Consider the following 22075-nt stretch of genomic DNA (forward strand, 5'->3'; position numbering starts at 1 on the left):
CCTTTTTCACAAGGGAAACATGGTCTTTTGATAAGCTGATGTCCTCAGTAATCTCTGTCATTGCTCAGGAGCTGTTGAGGATGGAGGACTTTCAGCACTGGGTATCTCACCTGCAGCTGGATGTGAGATGTCTTCTCAGATGTATGCCTGATAGGTCTCTGTGAGTGGGGAGACCCAGAAGTGTTCGCTGTTGGTGACCACTTGGATGTGGTTGTTATGAGGAAAACTCTGACAACAGGTGCTTCATTGACTGGGTAGGGGGGTATTTTCAAGAGAAGGACCATAAATGGCACTTGTTTGAAGTTGCTCCTTCAAACAAATATGTGGAGGACAGTTTTTCTGGCTTTGAGCTATTTCTTGCTGCTTCTGAAAATTGTAATGTCTTGTTAAGGACGTCAATGCATCAGCAGTGGTGTATATAAACTGTCAGGGAGGCTTTCTCTCGGTGACATTACACAAGTTGGCTCACAGCCTGATTATGTAGAGCAGCAAACAACTCCTCTCATTAAGTGTGACGCATGTTCCTGGTGTGTTGAACACTGGAGCGGATTTGCTCTCCAGAGGTTCTCTACTCTACAGGGAGTGGTGACTCAATCCCAAAATAGTTTACCAGCTGTGGGACAAGTTTGGTAAGGCGTCCGTAAATCTGTTTGCATCATGCAATGAATTGTTTTCTATAAGAAACGAGGGCGAGGACACAAAATCTCACCTCACCCATGGCTGAATGTGCTGCTACATGTGTTTCTCCCTTTCAACCTCAGGGAGCAGTGACTGTCTCTGATTTTAATTGCTTCTCATTGACCCAACAGGTCATGGATGACCATCCATGGCCTGTTGGGTCAATGAGAAGCAATGAGCCTGTCTGCTCCACAACCAGCAGTGGCCACTGCCTTTGTGACTCAATCCCAAGAGGGTTGAGGGACTTAGCGTCACAGAGACATAGGCAGCTTTTTCAACCACATCCAATGCAGTTAGTTCTCAGGGCCTGGCATGTGAAAACTTGAATTTGAATGAGTCTGTTCTTCTTCTGTGGGTCATTGAGACCATTCAGAGTGCAACAGCTCTTTCCACATGTTCACTTTATGGTGTGTATCTTAGATATGGTGTTCAGATAGTGCTCAGTTCCAAAGCTGTTATGCTTCCTTCAGGATTTGCTAGATAACATGTATTAAAATGTATTTGGCTGCAATTTCAGCCAGTCATGTTGGCTTTGGTTCTGCACCAATTGGTCAGAATTCTCAGATAAGGAGGTTTATGAAGGGAGGCCACTAGCTGAGGTCTCCTGCCAAGCCTGTTTTTCCCTTGTGCGATTTACTGACAGTTTTAGAGGCACTTTTAGAGCTGCCTTTTGAGCCTTTAGAATGTCTTTACTTAAAGGAACTTTCACTCGAAACACTCCTATTGCTGTCTAGATAAAATCCGATGTTTCTGTATCCTATGCCTGCCTTCGTGTTTAAGGATAGGGAGTCTACCTATAGCTGTCCCACACTGGAGCTTTTAACTTTTCATCTCCTGTTTTTTGCTGATGAGAGCCAGACGTGGCTTCACTTTGCAGTGTCTGAGCTTAAAAATGTAACCAGAACTAAAGGGTTTAGGAAAAGCAACAAACTCCTTCCTGGGATCCTTCTTACAGAAGGAATCATGTGTCCCTCCAGTGGTTGCCACACTGGAGTGCCAGGGACTGCAGCCTCCTGTGTACCTGCATGCACATTACACCAGGAGAATACCAAAGGCTAGGTCACGCACCTTTTTTAAGAGTGTTTCTGTTGGGGACATCCATACAACTGCTAGCTGGGCAACCCCACACACATGATTTAGGTTTTATTGCATTGATGTTACCGCACCCTTGTCACACTTAGCATGTTTACTATTATTAGCTGCATGCTGACTTTAGTCTTGTTGACTTTACTCTGCAATATTCTATATTGCATAAAATTTGGAGCAACACTGAAAGGAGTTCCCAGAAATACTTGTTTCATGTTTGATTAACATTTGATATGAAATTATAGCAAGCAGCTGCTTTATGAAGTTACTGACATTAGGAATATATTCTGTAAATGTATATTTTACAGAATTTTGAATATGAATATATTTGAAATAATCAGCTATTTTAGCTATTTTAAATAGTCTCCAGTTGGCATCAAAAACTGAGATATATATAAAGACTATCTCTAATCAAAGAAAACTTTGCAATGTCAACAAGTACAAGAGGTTGCCACACATGACATGAATAAACTGAGAACATAAACTGTACTGCTTCTTCAGAGGCCAAGGCAGTTGTATGATAAGACTGCAAAACCCAGCAAAAGCCAATCAGAATTACTTTTGTCAGTAGTCACGTAATCCTACACATACATGAATACACACCCATGGACTTGAGGATGTGGACGCTAAAACACAGCATGTCACACAGCTGAGTGAATTCAGGCTGAGGCTGACTGAAAGCCAGTGAGATGTGGCAACAGAAGAAAAGGAAAAGAAACATCCTATGACATCAGCAGTAGTTTAGGCCTGGAGGACAAGTGCTATTTTTGTAAAGTCCTTCACTTGTGAGACTTGCTCATGAACTCTAAAGCTCTCTTGCTTTCCTGTTATGTGTTCCTCAGCTGCCTAGGTCCTGTCTGTTCATATATGAAATTTCCTGCATATGCACAGTCATTCTCTCCTCGGCTTCTGACATGCATAATTCAGTCAATGCTGAGAACAGTTTGCATCGGCAACGGTACATGCTCTGTTAAGAAGATAGCCTCCAAACTACAAATCTATTCTGACCTGTCGTTCATTTTCTCATTGCATCCTCTGAGATCTAATTTTTTCTCTGGATTCCTATTGGTGCAGGGTGTGTACTCTGAAATGATCTGATGTTACTGTGCTCCTAGATGATTCATCTTTTGTCTTTTCATTGCTTAAATCTGATTAGTATGCTGTGATGAGATTAGGCATGTATCCAAGCAAGTGAAAACAATTCAAGGCAATCACTGGGATATTTTTATCTGACAAAATATACAATATACAGTACCGAAAATATACAGTACCGAGTTTTTCTGATAATCAATCAGATATGTATAGGAAGTGTATTCACACTTCAACTGTACATTGCAAATATAATAATAAATAATCTTTCCTCCTATATTAAAAAATACACATATCCTGAGGATTTAAAATACTTGTACTTGTACAGTTGAAATGTTGTGTTGAAATGCACACAGTTTTCACATGAACACTAATTTCAAATGCATACTTTCACTTTAATTCAGCATGTATACTGTTACAAACAAAGTGATATATTTAATGGTTGCTAATGATAAATTATTTATGAATGAAATAACCTTTTTTACAGTGGTATGCAAAATGGGTTTGATCTTTTCCTCTAAAGGTGAATGCCAGCAAGAGTGTTGTTTTTTCAGTAAAGTAGACATGTAAATTTGTACAAAAGTGCTAGTGCCTTTGATGGGTTGATGAAAACAGTATAACCAACCACTTTCCCTTGTGTCATCTTTCTGGTGAGAAAAAAATGACTTAAAGTGATGCTCCTTTGACGCACCCTATTTTGTGGCTCCCTAGCATCAAATTTCATGGGGTATATCCATGTGGTGTCACATTATGCCGGACAATGTGGCGCCTCATACGGTGGTGAAGCCAAATAAAGAGAACAGCGTGTGTAGAAGTATTGTCTGTGTCCGGACACAGAGCTGAGAGCCGGCAGGAAGGCAGCAGTGGCCAGGCAGCTCGATTGCAATAAAAGAGGAGAAAGTCAGCTCGCATTATCTTCTCACTGACCCTGCGGATGCGCGCGTACATACACATGGACATTAGAAAAAGGCCTTTGTGCTACATTGTACAATATCCTTTCACAATCTCCCTTTCATTATCTGTTCTGTATTTATTTGATGAAAGTAAGTAATTACAAAGATATTATAATGTCAAAATCATTTCAACTTGTGCAAAGATGACCAAAGACCCTAGAGGTAGTAGTTCGTTAAATAATGTCTTTGTGGTTTTTACCTAACAGACAATGGCATTTACTTCTCTATATTACTGGGCAAGTTGAGCATTGTTATTTTTATTTATGTACAAGCTACAAGCTATGATAGCTTGTTTTTATTATTTTTTTCTAGACCCGTTTTTGAAATATGATATAATAATATAATTTTCTTTATTAAACCAGCATTTGTGACAGTTAAAAATATGCCAGTATGGGTTCTTTTTATATGCATAAAAATAGGCTAAAGTCTAAACTCAACACTGCAATTCTATATGTGATTTACTTCTACTTGGGAATGAAAGGTCTATAAGTTGAATTAGATGATGTGCATTGGTATATTTAACCAATGTACTCATTCAGCTGCTGTCCTAACACATGTAGCAACGTGTTCACCTGTAGAAAAAGGTTTAGGTAAAATAATATTTACAAGTTTTCCACAAAGTTTACAGCAAATGACTCAAAATACGGTGGCTAAAGGCTAAAGGATGTTTTCTTTTCACTGGAGTACCACAAGGATTGTTGCTCAGTCCCATTTTCTTTGTATTCTACACCAGGTCTTTTGTTTTATTTATCTGTATGGGTGACCTCTGTCACAGTTATCATGCTAATGATACTTAGCTTTATTTCCACAGGATGTACGTACCCCCAGTTGTGCCAGGGATCTAACAACATTAATAAAATTTCTGCCACGTTTAAATATAATATAATATATAATATATAATAATTAGTTTACCCAGATGGTAAAAGTGTTTGGTTAGGCAGTTATAGAGTAATGTAAGACTGCACAATGCAACCCAGCTGTTTTATTTTGCATTTTGATTTTGAAAAGATAACAGATTTTACATGAATAATTAAAAACATTCACTGAAATAATCAGGACATTTCCTGATAAATAAAAGTTTGTCTCTAAGAATTAAACTTGTGACATTTTGGGCTTTTACTGAGCTACTTCTTAATCTTGCCACATCCCACATTGGCAGTATTCCTGCGTATGAGTCACTGGTGAGTGACTCACCGATTAGGTCTGTAAAATTTTAGATCAATGACACAGCTAATCTTCATCTTTTTCCATCTTTTCTCTAGGTCACCGCACTCTATACATTGGGGTTCACGTTCCTCTAGGCAGGAGGTCGCACCGACGACATCGTCACCATGGACACAGACACAGGAAGAGGTCCAAAGAGAGGGATTCCACAGCTGAGGATGGAAGAGAATCCCCATCACACAGTAGGTTTTGGTTCTAAAATGCTGATTTAGATTACACATTTTTACAGAACCTGGGTTATGTGCTTCTAATCCATGTCTTCCAGTGGTATTCAAATTCTTAATTTCTTTGGCTTTTTTCTTCTTTTCTGTGCTTGTCTTCCACCTATCAAACTTGCTGCAGCAGACACACCAGCTCAGAGGGTGCAGTTTCTGTTGGGGACTGAGGATGGCGATGAGGAACACATCCCCCACGCCCTATTCACTGAGCTGGACGAAATCTGCCTCAGGGAGGGTGAGGATGCTGAATGGAAGGAGACAGCAAGGTATGCCTTTGTATTTTTTCTCCCCTGTTGTGCTTGAGACTTTGAATTGTTTCTATCTAAATAAAAGCTTATTAAATTGATGTGGCTAGAGGACTATGAGTTAGCAATGTGATAAAACATAATGTACACATCAAAACTAAAAGGAAAATACAAGGAAAAATCGAGGAATTTTTTTGTGTGTTTTCTTTTGGTTGCAGGTGGCTTAAGTTTGAGGAAGACGTTGAGGATGGTGGTGAGCGGTGGAGTAAACCCTATGTAGCCACTCTGTCTCTACACAGTCTCTTTGAACTTCGCAGCTGCATCATGAATGGCACTGTGATGCTGGATATGAGGGCAAACTCACTGGAAGAGATTGCAGGTAAACACTAGATGAAGTGATTTTTAAAAGGGTTTATGCGACCTTCATGGCACAAAAACATGCAGCAGGCACATTTGTTCAAAATCTACATAATAAAAAAAAACAACCCCCAGCTAAAACCTCATCTTTAGACTCGTGTTTGGTTAACTTTTTGTTTTTATGTTGGCTTTTGTTGTGAAGCTCTTCGTGGTGTTTCTCTTGAAAGCTTCTTTGCTCAAGTACTTAATATAATCGAGCCACTCTCCCAGTGTCAAGCTCTATTTTTGGACCACACTTTGTCAGTCTCTGGTACAACAGTTTTCTCATGTTCCTTCTTTCTGATGTTGCTTGTCAGTTGGGATTTCCACACAGTTGCCCTCTTCTGCTCCTTGACAGCCACCTCTGTGTCTGGTTGCTGGTTCCTGTCTGGAACTAGAAGTCCCACAGGAACTTTGTGCTGGTGTTCTCAGCCACTTTTGATGGCATGTCCCATTGGGACATGGGGATTTCTAATCCATATGCAGCAAAGATGTTCCTGTACAATATCCCAGTGACTTGGTTATGCCTCTCAGTATATGCTGTCCCAGCTTGCATATTACTTCCTGCTACTATGCCTGCACAGACTTCTGCTTCTGTGCTGTGCTTCATGCTAGCCTTTTCCATCCACCAATAGAATGTCTTGATGTCAGCCACTGCCACTATCCATGATTAAGTACCAAATCCACCCTTTCCTGATCCAGATGCTCCACATGCTCTAGGCTTAGCCTCACTTGCTCTTCTGACTGTCCCTTGTTTCAGAATTGTGTGCCAAAGCTTTTGTTGCTCCACACCTCTCTGAAACTTACTACCATTTTACCTCTGCTAGCGAAACTCTATTACATAATTTAAATCTAAGATCATAACCCAACTGTTCACAGCATATCACATGTATTTTTTTTATTTTAGCTGTTAATTGTGAACACCAGTGTAGTCTGTTCATTTGCTAAAGCAGAGAGATCCAAAGTGTAATTAAATAAATATTGTCTTCTTTGAATGATTGTTTAAAAAAAAAATGAAACCAAGAAAGAGACTATTGAGTGAGCTCCATTGATTCATATCAACAGAGAGAGCGGTGCACTGAGCTGCAAATTCATTAAATCATCTCAATAGAAACCGCCTGCTTGACTTGATCCTCACTCTAACAGTTTACCCACATTGTGCGCAAACAGAATGAAGGAGTATTTATACTGTACAATACTTGACTAGCTGGCACGTTCCATTTCACATTGACCAGCACCTTTAAATCTACAGTAACCAAACACATCACAGTTCAGAGGTTACTCAGGATGAAGGATGAAGAAACTTTCCTTAATTTTAATTGTAGCTTATACTGCTGTAGATGCCATATGTTGTAATATAATGTTCATTCAGTGGTTTGACGTTTTGATGATCTGTTGATCTCATTCTCTTTGGGATATTTATACCAGCAGCACTACTCTGTTTTGGTCCTGGCAGATGGCCGCCCCTCCCTGAGCCTGGTTCTGCCGGAGGTTTCTTTTTATTAGGGAGTTTTTCCTTCCTACTGTTGCCAAAGTGCTTGCTCATAGGGGGTCATATTATTGTTGGCTTAATGTATGTATTATTGTGGGGTCTACCACAACAACAAAGTGCTGTTGTCGTTGTGAATTGACGCTGTATAAATAAAACTGAATGGAATTTTAGGATTTTTCCTACATTGATAAGATTAGGAAATGGATTGTCATCTTTTTAACCAACCAGATGACAGGTTGCTGTATAACCATGATATGACCTCCAATTGAGTTTAAGTTGTTGTGTAGCAATTACACTCTTTTTTAGCAGGCCTTCATGGTACAACTCCTCACTGTAGTCTGCTTACTGATCCAACTCTCAGTTCTAAACCTATACTCAAGCAAATAATTTTAATTTCTATTTGCCATTGGCTTTTATACATTTTATTTTGCAACTGCTTATTAATTTGTGATCTTTGCATCATTTCCTGTTTTTGTATATTAAGGTTAGGGTCTCTTAATTATTAAAATCACTGATTTAATGGGTTTTATTGGGGTGGAGTCCAGGTTAGCATGCACCATAATATGCCAGAAGAAGTTCATCCACAAGGACAATACAGAGGACCATTTGATCTGCTTCAAACTGCGTTTTAGATTTAGAGGTCTTCAAACTGAATGCTTTATCTGATTGTGGTAAAAACTGTTCTGCTGCACAAATCTATTGTATGTAACCTGGTTTGGTGCGATTAAATCAGGTCATTTTTTGTTGGAATAATCAGCTTAGTATTACTGGCTGCCACACAGCACCGGACACCAGCAGCCTTTGTGAATTCAACCATTTTAAGGGGTATTGCGTTAAACACAATGGCGTTTGTGTGTGTTTTCTTCCCTAGACATGGTTCTGGATCAGTATGAGGCATCTGGCCCTGTAGGTGAAGATGCCAGGAGAAAGATCCGTGAGGCTCTTCTCAAACAACACCATCACCAAAACCACAAAAAACTGGCCAACCGCATCCCTATTGTACGCTCCTTTGCTGATATTGGCAAGAAGCAGTCTGAGCCTCACTCCATGGACAAGAATGGTGAGCACAGAACATGTACAGGACACCCACACATACACCTGTCTGTAGATGAGACTGCAAGCTTTTCTGTACTCTGTAATGTCCTCAGCTACTCACGTGTTGATGTTGTAAACAAATATATGCAGTATGTTTCTGTTTAATGCTATTATCCTTTGCATGACGATCCAATAATTATCCATCTCGACATGCTGTTTTACTGCTGTTTGATATCTCATTTTCTCCTCTTGTTTGTGTTTCTCCATGTTTGTGTATGTCTTTCTTCCTGTCTGCTGTATTTTGCATGCATGTGTGCATGCGTATATTTAACTTACCCAGTAAATGGCCTCTGTTATCACACTTTAAAATCTCCTAAATGTTCACCTGAAAAAACACTCCTGACGAGCACTTCACCCAGAAAGGCCTTTTCTTATAGGGCTTGTAGGCAGCGTGTTTCTTGTGTGTTATGCTTGTCCACTCCTTCTTCACCTTTGAGTTCCTGCAGGGGCTTTGATCACATGACTCCAGACATGGTCTTTGGTGAAAACAAAACCACATGTCTTAGTGTCCTTTAGGCAGTTGCACAAGGCTACTGCCCCATCTCACTGGAAGACACAGATCAGAAAATCTGCACGGGCAACAAGATATCCTGTAGGCTGATTAGAAAGTCTGTAGACAGTAGTAGTATAAAAAGAACGTGCTAAGGATAGGAGAGTAACATTGTGATTGGTTGGATATGGCTGGTTAATAATCATGACAAAAAAGAAAAGAAAAGCTCAGCATTCTTCAGTTCAAGCAGTTTTCTCCCTGTCCAAGGCTCACTGTCAAAATGTTCTTCCAGCTTTTCTACTGTTGAGGCTTCAAAGTGAAGCAATATAAAGAGTTGAAATGTTTATGTTGTTGCGGTTTTGTGAGTTTTTCCACATCTGGGAATAGACTTAACTGAACTGAAGAATCACAAAAGTTTCTATAATACTCTCCCCTCCTTGTCACTGTCATCAATATGTTTGTTAAACAGAAACCATAAGAACTTGTAGAGCAACTCTAAAAAATAGTCAGTAATGACTAACTGCAGTAAATGCTCACTAGTCTTTATTTTGCTGCTTTTGGGGATCAGCTTTTATAAAGAAATCTTTGAACATTTCTTTATAAAAGCTGGGAAATACACTTGTGCTCCTTTTTGGCAACTGAATAAAACACGGACACTGCTTTTGAATAAATTATATGCTAAAATGATTCCTTTAAAGGAGGAGTTCAGCATAATATCATTGTTACTTCTGTCTGTTAAAAATGAGTCCAAAGCCCACAGGCTGTTATCTTCCCTTGTCGGAAAGGCTGGAAACAGTGAAACAACTTGGATTATAAATGTTACAAATTAATATCTTAATTGTAGATTAAATAAATAATGTATAGCGCATTAATCGGTGGGCTTTATCAAAATGTGGTGATGGGAGTGTTGTAGGCCAGGAGCCAGCTGTAAGCCACACTAGTTTCCATATTAAAGCTACAGTTTCTTAGCTATAGTGTCGTATCGAACAGATATACATTTCATTGCTGGAACTCCTTTAAAAGCAGCACCATAGCACACTCACTTAAAGAGTTGACATTCTGAGCAAGGCATATTTTTAGCTTTTTTCTTTAACTGTTTTCATTAACGCCCACAGTTGCAAGGTGAAATCTTTGACTTAAATAAAACAAAATGAATAAGGTGCTTTAAATGAGCACTGGTTAACTGATGCACATAAATCTGAACTGGAAGTTAAAGATTGCACCTTATTTTAAACTCTCTTTAAACGGTCTAGCAACAATTTATATATTGCGCTTTAACTCACCGGGTACACTCTGAAAATGGGTACAATATTATTTGTTTCATCACTGGGGCTAAAGCTTTTGTCCTCAATAAAGACTCAGCACCTACAACAAAAGGGACCAGTGCTGTAACCCTTTTTCAGAGAATGTAACTGTACCCTGTAGTCACTCCCTGGAAATCTCTGTCTTTGTGTGGGAAAGAGGTATTGGGATAGGATGAGCCCCTGTGAAAACTGATGTTGGTTTCCTGCTCTACCTGACAGGGCAAACAGTCTCACCTCAGTCCCAGCCAGCCAACAATGAGGGCAAACAGGACGTCAGCCGAGAAAACAGCACTGTTGACTTCAGCAAGGTTAGCTACCAGACCCACCACTGATCCTGCTGTTTATCTACGGGCATTGATAGCTGGACACATAAGTAGTGCTGTATATTTAACCAAGCCTGGGTTACATATGAAATCACAACCTTCTTACCCTGGGAAACTGAGTGGAATTTAACAGGAGTACTTCTTTCTTCTCAAAGCCTGATTCTTGCTGTGTTGTTGATTCTCATTTATAAGACGTTCAGTACGACTGCATCTACATCACTGTGTTTTTAAAGCAGACCAATAAACATTTTTACTTTATAATAATGTAGTGGTTTTCTTTTTCTTTTACAGATTGACCTCCACTTCATGAAGAAAATCCCACCTGGTGCTGAGGCATCCAATGTGCTGGTAGGGGAGCTGGAATTCCTAGAGCGCCCTGTGGTGGCCTTTGTCCGCCTAGCTCCTGCTGTACTGCTTAATGGCCTGGCTGAAGTTCCCATCACCACCAGGTAATAAACAAATTGTTGGCAAAGCCCTTAACTTGCCTCTGTCTCCTTCTTCCTTTATTCTGTGCGAAGGCTGGATAGATGAGCCGGTTAACCTTTGAATTTCTCATTAAAAAAGGATTTGACTTTTACCAAAAACCTTTTGTTCTTTGTCTTGTGCAGGTTTCTTTTCATCTTGCTTGGCCCTCTGGGGAAAGGTCCACAGTATCATGAAATTGGCCGGTCTATTGCTACACTGATGACTGATGAGGTGAGGCAAGAATCTGAAGAAAGTAGCAGGTGTTTAATGCTGTGTTTTAGGATATTTTAACTCTTGCAGTGATTCTAGGCACAGTGAGATAAAACGCAAAAAAGCTTTCTAGATTATAGGTTTTTACTATTAAAGTGGAATTGCTTGTATATGTGAAGTAATGTTTAATTTAATTATCATAAACATTATCTCCTTAGTTGATCAAATACAGTAGAGTAGGAATAGGAACGCAAACTGCAATCAGGATAGTTCCAATTCTAAAAAGTTGGAATATTATGTAAAATGCGAATAAAAACAGAATGAAATGGTTTACAAATCTCATGAACCAATTTTTATTTTTTACAGTTAAAAAATAGAAAACAAAAATTGCATAAACTACAACATTTTAACATCTTACTCTCTAATGAAAAACATTAGCTCATTTTTGATTGATATAAACAATTTCTCAAATCAAACAGGTTCTCAGTCATCCAGGTCATCGTAGTCAAAGGAGCTTGGAAAGAAAAGCGTCTGGTTATAATGGTTCAGGTCTCAGACAATTCTTTGAAGAGTCTGATGTACATTAAAAATGTGTAAGTTCAGCCAGACTGAGGAAAAATGGCTGTGTGTTCTAAAACTTCAATTCGTCTAAACTGCATTGTGAGCATTTTGTGGGAAGCTTTATTCCAAACATTTTTTGTAACATTTTACAAATATGTTTATAATACACACATTTGTCTTTTGTTTTTAGCTGTCATACTGTCATGCCTTTTAAGTCAAGGAATCACATATTTGATGGGCTGAGGCTCACCACTCTGTAGGAGAAGCTTTTTACATGGATAATTTTACAAAAGCATCCATCCATCCATCCATCCATCCATCCATCCATCCATCCATCCATCCATCCATCCATCCATCCATCCATCCATCCATCCATCCATCCATCCATCCATTTTCTAGAAAATCATGCATTGCAAGTTTAAGATGTCAAGATTAAAGTCATTGGAATGGAAAGTGTTAACTAAAGCATCTTAAAGTTGTTCTCAGTAATGGAGTAAGTGTCTTTTTCCAAATCTGCCTTAACACATACCATGATCCTTGGGTGGTTTCTTAGTTATTCTGGGTCAAATACTCACATTTGTATCCTGAACCTAGAAAAATCAATGTGAGATTTGCTTTCTGTTCTTATACGTGATATTAGTGTAGCTTGGGGAGTTGAGAAGCTTCAATAAATAAAGCCCAACTACCCACTTCAGGGTTGCTTTTCTATATCTGAGCCTGACCTTTGACTTATGTCAAAAAAGCAAGGAAAAACATCAAAAACAAAAAGCCTTTGGGAATCAGTAAAGTATGACATGAAAACCTTGACAGGAGATTTCCCACAGTATAGCTATGAGCTAATGTTACATGCCATCATCTGAGCCAGATGTTATCTCTTTTTTTCCCCTTCTCTGTTGGCAGCAGTCCTTTGGGATGCATGAAAACAGAAGGCAGAGATGTTAACCTACATTATATATGGAAATGGATTGAATGTGTCACTATGATTCGCTTTCGTGCCAGTGCAAGCAAGAATGATACTGTTTTTCATATATTCTTTGGATAAAAAAATAAACATTAGACAACAGAAATTGGAGCATGAATGTGTCTTATTCCTCTGTAGATTCACTTTGGATGCTGTTGTTGTGAATGAAGTTAGGTTATAAATAATAATTTGCTGACTGTATGGCTGGTATGCTATATGAGTTTACATTTCATTAGGTTATATTTAATCTGCCTCTCCGCAGATTTTCCATGATGTTGCTTACAAGGCCAAAGACAGGAATGACTTGGTGGCAGGCATTGACGAGTTTCTGGATCAGGTGACAGTGTTACCCCCAGGAGAGTGGGACCCCTCCATCAGAATAGAGCCCCCTAAAAATGTGCCCTCCCAGGTAAACAGTGAGTAAAAATGACAGTTTTTTGGGACTTTAATCCGAGCACCTATGCAGAGTTTTAAAGTCTGTGTGCACATAATGATTTTTTTTTCACAAATATCCGTGAGTCCCTTCTGTGACCTACTGCCTGACAAGAATTTTTAAACATCTGTGTTCTCCTCTAATCTCTACTGCGTTGTACTCTGTGCTTTGATGCGACTCCCCAGGGTTCTGTTCTCAATCCTCTCCAAAGCATTAGTTATTTCCCTCCATTAGTTATTCTGGTCTACTCTGAAAAGAGAGAGGCAATCTTGAAGGGAAATTTTTAGTCATACAGAAGAAACATTTTGAAAAAATACAGATGTTGTTTCAGGTATTGTTTTCCATTTCTCTTTTATCATTAGGCTCCTGCAGTGGATTAATGACAGACCACTGAGCAATTAGATTGTTATACTGATGAGCTCAGAATATGATCCATAAGAATTTAATTATTTGACTTTTTAAAATTATATTGTACCAAATGCAGGCTATTTGGTGGAGATTTGATTCCAACTAAGAGTTATAGTGATGTGGGCAGCAGACAGCTGACTGACAGTGATCTTAAACACACAGGAAAAGCGGAAGATTCCCCCAGTTCCCAACGGAGTGACAGATCTTGGAGAGTCTGGGGAGCACGGAGGGCATGGTGGCCCAGAGCTCCAGCGCACTGGGAAGTAAGTGTCAGAGAGAAAGATCATGATTTGCTGTGTTTTGAGAGCCCTGATCTCTCAAAACTCCTTTTTGTGCCTGGAACCTTCCTGTTGCCTGTGAGCCTCCTTCCAGCCCTCAAACTGTAAATTTAGTTCTCTTAAGAGGCAGTGCCCTACTTGCCTATTATTCCTCATACATCAATTCCACACTGAGACCTTTTGTTTAGGTTCTAATTCATTATTAGCTCATACAAATAGTGTGCTGTGACTTTGACCACCACCACCAAAAGAAAAATCTTCATCTGCTGTTTAAGAAGATTGGAAGCTTCCTGCACCTTTCTGCACTCCGTCCTGGATGTGTCCATCTTTCTGTAATTATTCCTGGATGTGTCCATCTTTCTGCAGTCCTTCCTAGATGTGTCCATCTTTCTGTAGTCCTTTCTGGATGTGACCATCTTACAATTTTGTCTTAGAGTGTGTTGGTGCACTTTTGGAAACCCTTATGTTTAGTAGAAATCCAACAACAAAAGGCCATTTGGGTTCAGGTTGGGCAGGCCAATCCTCCCAGTCACATCCTTGTAGGTCAAATCAGATGGGACACCTTCCATCTGTACAGTCGTTTGACGTATAAGCACTGATGCAAGAATTCAGGGAAGCATACCTCTCATCCCCTGGGGATAAGACTAACATATAGACACTGAATCCTGGAGAGGCCGACTGTACGTAGCCAATACCTTGGACTCCTTCCTCACCAGAGGGATGATGTTTCATCTAACTAAAGCCAGTTTCAGCAATCAAGCCGCCAAGGGCCCCATGCTTTATTTATTTACCTTATTTTATTAATAGTTTTTTAATGCTCTCTGAAGTCTCAGCAATGAACACCTAATAATATAAGCATGAGATCTCAAAATATAAATTTCGTTTTTACTTTCATATGCCTTCAAAACTGTTTTTGAGATTAGATGAGATTTAAAGAAGGGATTAAAAATGAAGAATATCATCTTGTTATCGCCCCAGAAAAAATCCCTGATGGTAACAAATGATTCAATTTATTGCCATCAGGAATTTTTTTTAACCCAAGCTTGAAAGAATAAAGTGAGAGTGCAGCACCCAGGAAGGGTTTAGCGGCAGAAGAGTGAGTGATGTACGTCTGCTTAGCTGCGGTATACTGCGGTACAGACTCTTATGCCAACTAAGATTGGCTGGAAACCCAGGCTCAGCTATCTGGCTGCTTAGCCTGAAATAAGAACAACAGCCCACCAACTTGCGCGCTTGCCACACCAACCACTTCCAGATTGTTCCCCACCATCCCAGTCCACAGCAGCAGTAGAGCCTGCTCATTGTGATTGAAAGTATACAAAGATAGAGCCATGAGTCAACACAATCACTCATATGGATGCACGGAGGTACAGTAATTTTAGTGTTGGTGCCCTGAAAATAACTTGTTTAAAGGCATGTTGATGTTCTTATGAATCTTACAATATCTTACAATAAGATGTAAGATAAGTTGCTCTTTGTTACCTTTATGCGTATGTGCAGCTCTTTCATAAAATCCCTTTTTCTCCACAGGTTTTGTGGTGGGTTGATCTTGGATGTCAAAAGAAAGGCTCCTCACTACCTTTCTGACTACACAGACGCTGTCAGTCTGCAGTGTCTAGCCTCATTTCTCTTCCTCTACTGCGCCTGCATGTCCCCTGTGATCACCTTTGGAGGACTCTTGGGTGAGGCTACAGAGGGGCGTGTGGTAAGATCATTTTTATTTTTTTCCTCAAGCCTTTATAAACACGCCCCAAAAGCATCTCTTTACATTCAAGAAGAATATACACAATCATCTGCACACCGCATCAAACTCAAAGCCTTTGAAACCAGTAGATGAATGAAGGAAATTGAAGGATTTGATCTCATCAAAAATTTTCTTTAAGCACCATCACCAGGTCAAAGCTCACATGTCCTCCTTTATTTAGTTTTATGACAAAAATGATATTACTTTGAGAGACAGTTGGATCCTCCAGATCACATTCATGCATCTCCAGCTATGTGCTGGTAGCCCATAGTCAGATTGGATAAATGACCAGTTTATTGGTGCTTCCGGCCAAAAGCGCACAGCTACAGATGTTCTTTATATGCAGTGAGATGTATTTTTTAACACATATCCAAAGCAGTTTCAAAACAGTTTCTAAAGATGACTTTACTGATGCTTCTGTGTAGCAAAGGTTTTTATTGGACACAGGCACTGACAAAGCTCTTTGGCTTTTTTTCCCCAGGCAAGCCTCACTTATGTTGTCTGACTTCCTGTTGGCTCCTTGCATGTGTGAACAGGATAAAGTTAGCGTTATAGCTTATATGATAGTAAATGCTGATTTAAACTAGAATACTCCAAATACAACATGTGTTTGACTAAATGAATCAGAGCATTATTGCGTGTGTTTCCAGAGTGCTATTGAATCCTTATTCGGGGCTTCCATGACTGGAATAGCCTACTCTCTTTTTGCTGGGCAGCCTCTCACCATCCTGGGCAGCACAGGGCCTGTTCTTGTCTTTGAGAAGATCCTCTTTAAGTTCTGCAAGTAGGCTATTCACTACACCTTTGTGCTTCTTTTATACACTAATGTTTCTGTTTATTTGATAGGTGTGTGTGTTTTATGCTTCAGTTGAAATGTCATATTGAATTATGTATCCTGCTTTTCTGCCACTGCTATGTTTTTCTGTGTTTTTTGTGTCCGTCAGGGAATACGGCCTCTCCTACCTCTCCCTGAGGACCTGTATTGGCCTGTGGACAGCCTTCTTCTGTCTGCTGCTGGTAGCCACGGATGCCAGCTCGCTTGTCTGTTACATCACACGCTTCACCGAGGAAGCTTTTGCTGCACTGATCTGCATTATCTTCATCTATGAGGCCCTGGAGAAGCTACTTCACCTGGGGGTGCATTACCCCATCAACAAGAACAACAACCTTCAGAAACTCACGTTGTACTCGTACGTACATTTTAGTTACAGCTCATGCACGGTGTGCTTAACTCAGCACATGTGCTCAAGTCTTTTGCTGTGTCAAGAAACGGCAGATGGTACAGCACTGTATCGGGCATGCTGTTCATTTTTTTCAGACATGGATTGTGCTTTATGATGAATAATCCCATGTTGAGTGTGTGTCAGGATGGATCATCGTGCTTTAAGCTGGCTAGTGGCTATGTCAAGCCAAAAGCTCCTTCTGTGAGTTTCTATTCTGGTGTAGTGGACAGCAGGGTAGGCTGACATTTAGTTTCGATAAATGCCAGCAGAATGAGTTAAGCTCAGAAAAATGTTACCAACAACTCCACACAGTGTTTTTACGACATATTATGAGTGAAACAAGCATTCAGTGAGGCTTAAGCATTTTAACCTTGAGAAACTCTAGTGTAACACTAACAATCACAAAAAAATAACAAATCCAAGGAACCAATCTCACCAAGTTTTAGACTTAGAAGACAGTTTATTTAATGTGATGAATCATTTAAAAGATGAACCAGGATCCAGGTATGAAAAGTGAAGCCATTTCAATTTCATTTGAAATTGAAATGGCTTCACTTTTCAGTTTCAGTTTTATTTTATTTATACAGCCCTAAATCACAACAACGGTCACCTCAAGTAACTTCAGATTGTAAGGTAGATCCTACAATAATACATACAGAGAAAAACCCAACAATCATGAGCAAGCACTTTTTCTGTTAAAACTCCCTTTTAACAGGAAGAAACCTCCAGCAGAACCAGGCTCAGGGAGGGGCAGCCATCTGCTGTAATCGGTTGGGGTGAGAGAAGGAAGACATGATAAAGACATGCTGTGGAAGAGAGACAGAGATTAATGACAAGTATGATTTGGTGCAGAGACGTCTATTAACACATAGTGAGTGAGAAATGTGACTGAAGAAGAAATACTCAATGCATCATGGGAATCCCCCAGCAGCCTACACCTATTGCAGCATAACTAAGGGAGGATTCAGGGTCACCTGGTCCAGCCCTAACTATATGCTTTAGCAAAAAGGAAAGTTTGAAGCCTAATCTTGAAAGTAGAGATAGTGTCTGTCTCCCGAATCCAAACTGGAAGCTGGTTCCACAGAAGAGGGGCCTGAAAACTGAAGGCTCTGCCTCCCATTCTACTTTTAAATACACTAGGGACAACAAGTAAGCCTGCAGTGTGAGAGTGAAGTGCTCTAATGGGGTGATATGGTACTACAAGGTCATTAAGATATGTAGAAGTCTGTACAAAGAAAACATCTAATTCTAAATGAATTTATGATACCTGTAAACACTTTTCCTGGTTTCTAGTTTCAGGTCTTTTAATAGAGAATGATATTCATTTTGTAACTTATGACCACATTTACTTAAAAAATTTCAACGGGTTTGATGCGTTTTATATTAGGTCAAAGGGTCAGTGGTGGAGGGCTGGGCAATAGGAGATAATTTGTGTATGCTTGGATGTGTACAGTTACATCTCAGCCATTTTAAGCTGTACATTGATATTAATGTCGTATTCTACATTTGCTTTGCTACGTCATATAAAAGCGACTAAAGATTAATTTCATTCAATCCTTTAGTTGACTTTAAGGTCTAGAAAGGCTCTTTTTTTCTTTAAGAAGAAATCATGGCCTTCTCTGCTAGGTGGCGCCAGAACATATTAAATACAAATACACAAAATACACAGCCACCGCTAATGAACTGCAGATAGAGTATATTTATCTTGGCCTGTTGTGTTTACTCAAGAAAATTGAATCTATTTATCCTCCTCCTATAGATGTTCTTGTGTGGAACCTAGGGACCCCAGCAATGAGACTCTGCACTTCTGGGACGAGAGAAACATCACTGCTTCGCAGGTCAACTGGACCATGCTGGAGGTCACGGTAAGAATAAAAATTATAGCAAAACACTTGCATACATACATATATATGTATATGTCTAAAATAATGCCTGATGCAGAGGAGAAGAAAGGCCGGACCTAGAAAGAAACTGTTCATTCAGCAATGAAACATAACACCACACATGTTGTGTTGTACTCAGCCCTTACTTTGTTACATAAACATAATAAGACTAGGCAGGGATTAGGATCATGTGGGCAGTATTTTATGGTATCTAGCTGTGCAAAATGAGGGTGCAGATGCAGTGTAAGGGATGATGTCACTTATCAATCACGCTGGTGGCAGCGCGCTGCACCACTCCTACACATGTTAGATGTGGCAGTCAGGTGAGGCCTCTGCTGTATGCAAGTGATGAATCATGCACTACAGGGATAGTAAAGAAAATGAGCAGTGAATGTGTCTGACTTTTGGTAGTCAGAATTTTCTAATTTATTAATGACACTGACATCCATCATTGCCATTATCCCCACTGTAACTCTAATCATTTTTTATTGGCATCATTATCCCTGCTTTCCTCCTTCTCCTGCTCACACCCTGTTTCTCACCATCACCGCCATCATCATCATCATCATCATCATCACTGTGTCCTCTGGGGTCAGTAGGAGTGCGAGATGTTACATGGGGAGTTTGAGGGGAGCGCCTGTGGTCCCCATGGCCCGTACATCCCTGACGTCCTGTTCTGGTGTGTGGTCCTGTTCTTCTCCACTGTCCTTATGTCTGCTTTTCTCAAGGAGTTCAAGACAAGCCGGTACTTTCCAACCAAGGTACATATGTTTTATCCAATTTATTTTAAATGTCTGTATTTGGTAACTTATGCTGACATCAGTTGGTTGTGTTAGGACACAGTATTTGTGGAGAACCTATGTTCAGTTTCTATGATTCATCAATGCGATGATGTGCATGTGTGGCCTGATGCTGCCACACTCATCTGTACTGTCCTGGCGCCACCTTGTGGTGATAAGTGCTGCACTGTAGTCTGGATAGACAGGGGTGCACATAAGTGGCCCGCAGGTGCGCATTTGCTGTCAAAATAAAAGATGCGCACCAGATAAGAAGTTGCAACGCTCGTTCGCGTACATATAAAAGGCACTGTTTTTGTCTGCTAGAGTGGGATTTTTACATATGCATATTCTGCACCACATCTCTGTGCGTTCATCATTTGTTTGAAGCCAGCTCACCTCCTGCACTTCTTTTGTGGTTCGGACTCCTTCTGACATTTCTTTGGAGGTGGAGGAACACCAAAGTAATTGCTTAAAGGAGCTTGCTTCTTCAACATCTTTAAGAGTCTGTCCTCCTCCAGAAAATCTTATGTACACAAACGCGCGTTGCAACTTCATGTGGATTGAGGTCAAAAATTAGATGAAAGATCTGAACTCTGTAGTGATGGAGTTAATTAATTAATTTAATGTAAGAAAACAAGCCTTACTGACTGTCAAAACAGAACTTGAGCCATTATAATGAGACCCTTTAAAATATATAGACAAGAAGTAATGTTTCTCATTCTAGATAAAGCGATAGAGACCACATGTTCCAAAAACAGCATAAACAGCATCTAGTTAGCACAGTATGTTGTACTGTATGCAGATCTTAGTTTTTGTAACATACTTCTGTCTAAAGATTGTGTGTCTTGTTTCCTTTAGGTGCGGGCCATCATCAGTGACTTTGCAGTCTTCATTACCATCCTCACTATGGTGTTAGTAGATTATGCCCTGGGTATCCCCTCACCTAAGTTACAGGTTCCCAACAAGTTCAAAGTAAGTCCACATGAATCTCACACAAGCTGCTGTTTACATCAAAATTGGACATTGTATTGGACATTTTTTCTGTGTTTCATAACATTTAAGCATGCAATTTTTGCGCAAATCTTGCAGAGATACAGAGAGCACTGATCCCCCATTAGCTTCAGTGTGGCTGAGGAGTAAAGACACAGGAAAACATGTATAAAACAGTATAAGAATGTTTAGATTTAGATTCAACAGCTATGTTAGCGGGCTGAATGGAAAAGTACAGCTGTGCATCATTAGCATAGCAAAGGTACAAGATGTCCTTGAAACTGTTCAGTAGATGACCCAGGGGTAACATAAGATAAAAAGTGAAATCAGAATTGGTACGAGGATTGTCTCCTGAGGGACCTCAAATATGAGGTGCAGATATGAGGACATACACCTGTTCCTATTCCTCCTTGCAAAAAGGAGCACCTCCAATTCTACAGCCCTGTCCAGCTCTCCTAGACTAACTCCAGTCTCCTGGAATCTCATCCATTCTCTTGAGACTGTGCTGGGAGATACAATAAACCTTCCGACAATTGGTATTGGTGTGCCATCCGAGGGATTGGACTACCTGTGAAACCTGTGTAGGATCCGGTATGTTACCAATAATGACACCGATCCTGGCCAAATAGGAAACTAGTGTAAAAACATGCAGAAAATATCTAATTTATATTAGCAGTGAACATCAAAGCTTCCTAATTAAATGTAATAATAGTCTAATAATAATGACTTAGAAGAGAAATTTAGAAATAAAGAGGAAATATGTATTTTGATTTATTAAAACGTTTCAAATTCTTCATGATGATTATTATTTTTAAATGTTCTTTTTGCCATTACCCTTAGCCAACCAGGGATGATCGTGGCTGGATTATCAACCCTGTGGGGCCCAACCCCTGGTGGACCACAATTATCACCTCCATCCCTGCTCTGCTCTGCACCATTCTCATCTTTATGGACCAGCAGATCACAGCCGTCATCATCAACAGGAAGGAACACAAACTAAAGGTATTTCATTGGATATGTTCACATTGGTGTGTGAAAGTGATTTTAAATGTGGTCAATACAATTAATTCCTACAAGCCCCAGTGTGCTGTTTTTTAGTTTTCAAATCTTTGCTTTTCCTGAAGTGGGTAAGTAAGCTAAATCTAAATATCTAAATCACACTTTCCTTGATCCAACCCTACAGAAAGGCTGTGGCTATCACCTGGACCTGTTTGTGGTGGGGGTGATGCTTGGTGTGTGCTCAGTAATGGGCTTGCCATGGTTCGTGGCTGCCACTGTGCTCTCCATCTCCCACGTGAATAGCCTGAAGCTGGAGTCAGAGTGCTCGGCCCCTGGAGAGCAGCCCAAGTTCTTGGGAATCCGAGAGCAGCGCTTCACTGGCCTCATGATCTTTACTCTGATGGGTTGTTCCGTCTTCATGACCTCCGTGCTGAAGGTAGGGGATAAACACCTATACTTATACCTATACTTATCAGAGATTTCTGGATCTCAAAAAGACTTTTTATTTCTTCAGTTCTTAATACTCTTAACAATATATAAAAAAAATA

At 40.0% G+C, this 22075-nt stretch overlaps 1 protein-coding gene across 4 annotated transcripts in view; it reads left to right on the top strand.

Annotated features, from left to right (window-relative positions):
• LOC101483928 (sodium-driven chloride bicarbonate exchanger) overlaps positions 1 to 22075 on the top strand; it is a 57687-nt gene that overhangs the window by 30096 nt on the left and 5516 nt on the right. For 3 of the 4 annotated variants that reach the window (XM_004570428.5, XM_023154007.3, XM_023154006.3), the window contains 17 exons: positions 5069 to 5212; positions 5373 to 5514; positions 5712 to 5872; positions 8253 to 8441; positions 10490 to 10578; positions 10885 to 11042; positions 11202 to 11289; positions 13053 to 13199; positions 13794 to 13894; positions 15440 to 15614; positions 16304 to 16437; positions 16598 to 16843; positions 18636 to 18741; positions 19359 to 19520; positions 20397 to 20510; positions 21369 to 21530; positions 21712 to 21963. In XM_004570428.5, coding sequence (XP_004570485.1) covers positions 5069 to 5212; positions 5373 to 5514; positions 5712 to 5872; positions 8253 to 8441; positions 10490 to 10578; positions 10885 to 11042; positions 11202 to 11289; positions 13053 to 13199; positions 13794 to 13894; positions 15440 to 15614; positions 16304 to 16437; positions 16598 to 16843; positions 18636 to 18741; positions 19359 to 19520; positions 20397 to 20510; positions 21369 to 21530; positions 21712 to 21963 — 2570 coding nt within the window. The remainder of the gene's footprint in view (positions 1 to 5068; positions 5213 to 5372; positions 5515 to 5711; positions 5873 to 8252; positions 8442 to 10489; positions 10579 to 10884; positions 11043 to 11201; positions 11290 to 13052; positions 13200 to 13793; positions 13895 to 15439; positions 15615 to 16303; positions 16438 to 16597; positions 16844 to 18635; positions 18742 to 19358; positions 19521 to 20396; positions 20511 to 21368; positions 21531 to 21711; positions 21964 to 22075) is intronic. The other variant, XM_004570429.5, reaches the window with a different exon arrangement.

Source organism: Maylandia zebra, linkage group LG23 (assembly GCF_041146795.1).
Source record: "Maylandia zebra isolate NMK-2024a linkage group LG23, Mzebra_GT3a, whole genome shotgun sequence".
Classification (NCBI taxonomy): Eukaryota; Metazoa; Chordata; class Actinopteri; order Cichliformes; family Cichlidae; genus Maylandia; species Maylandia zebra.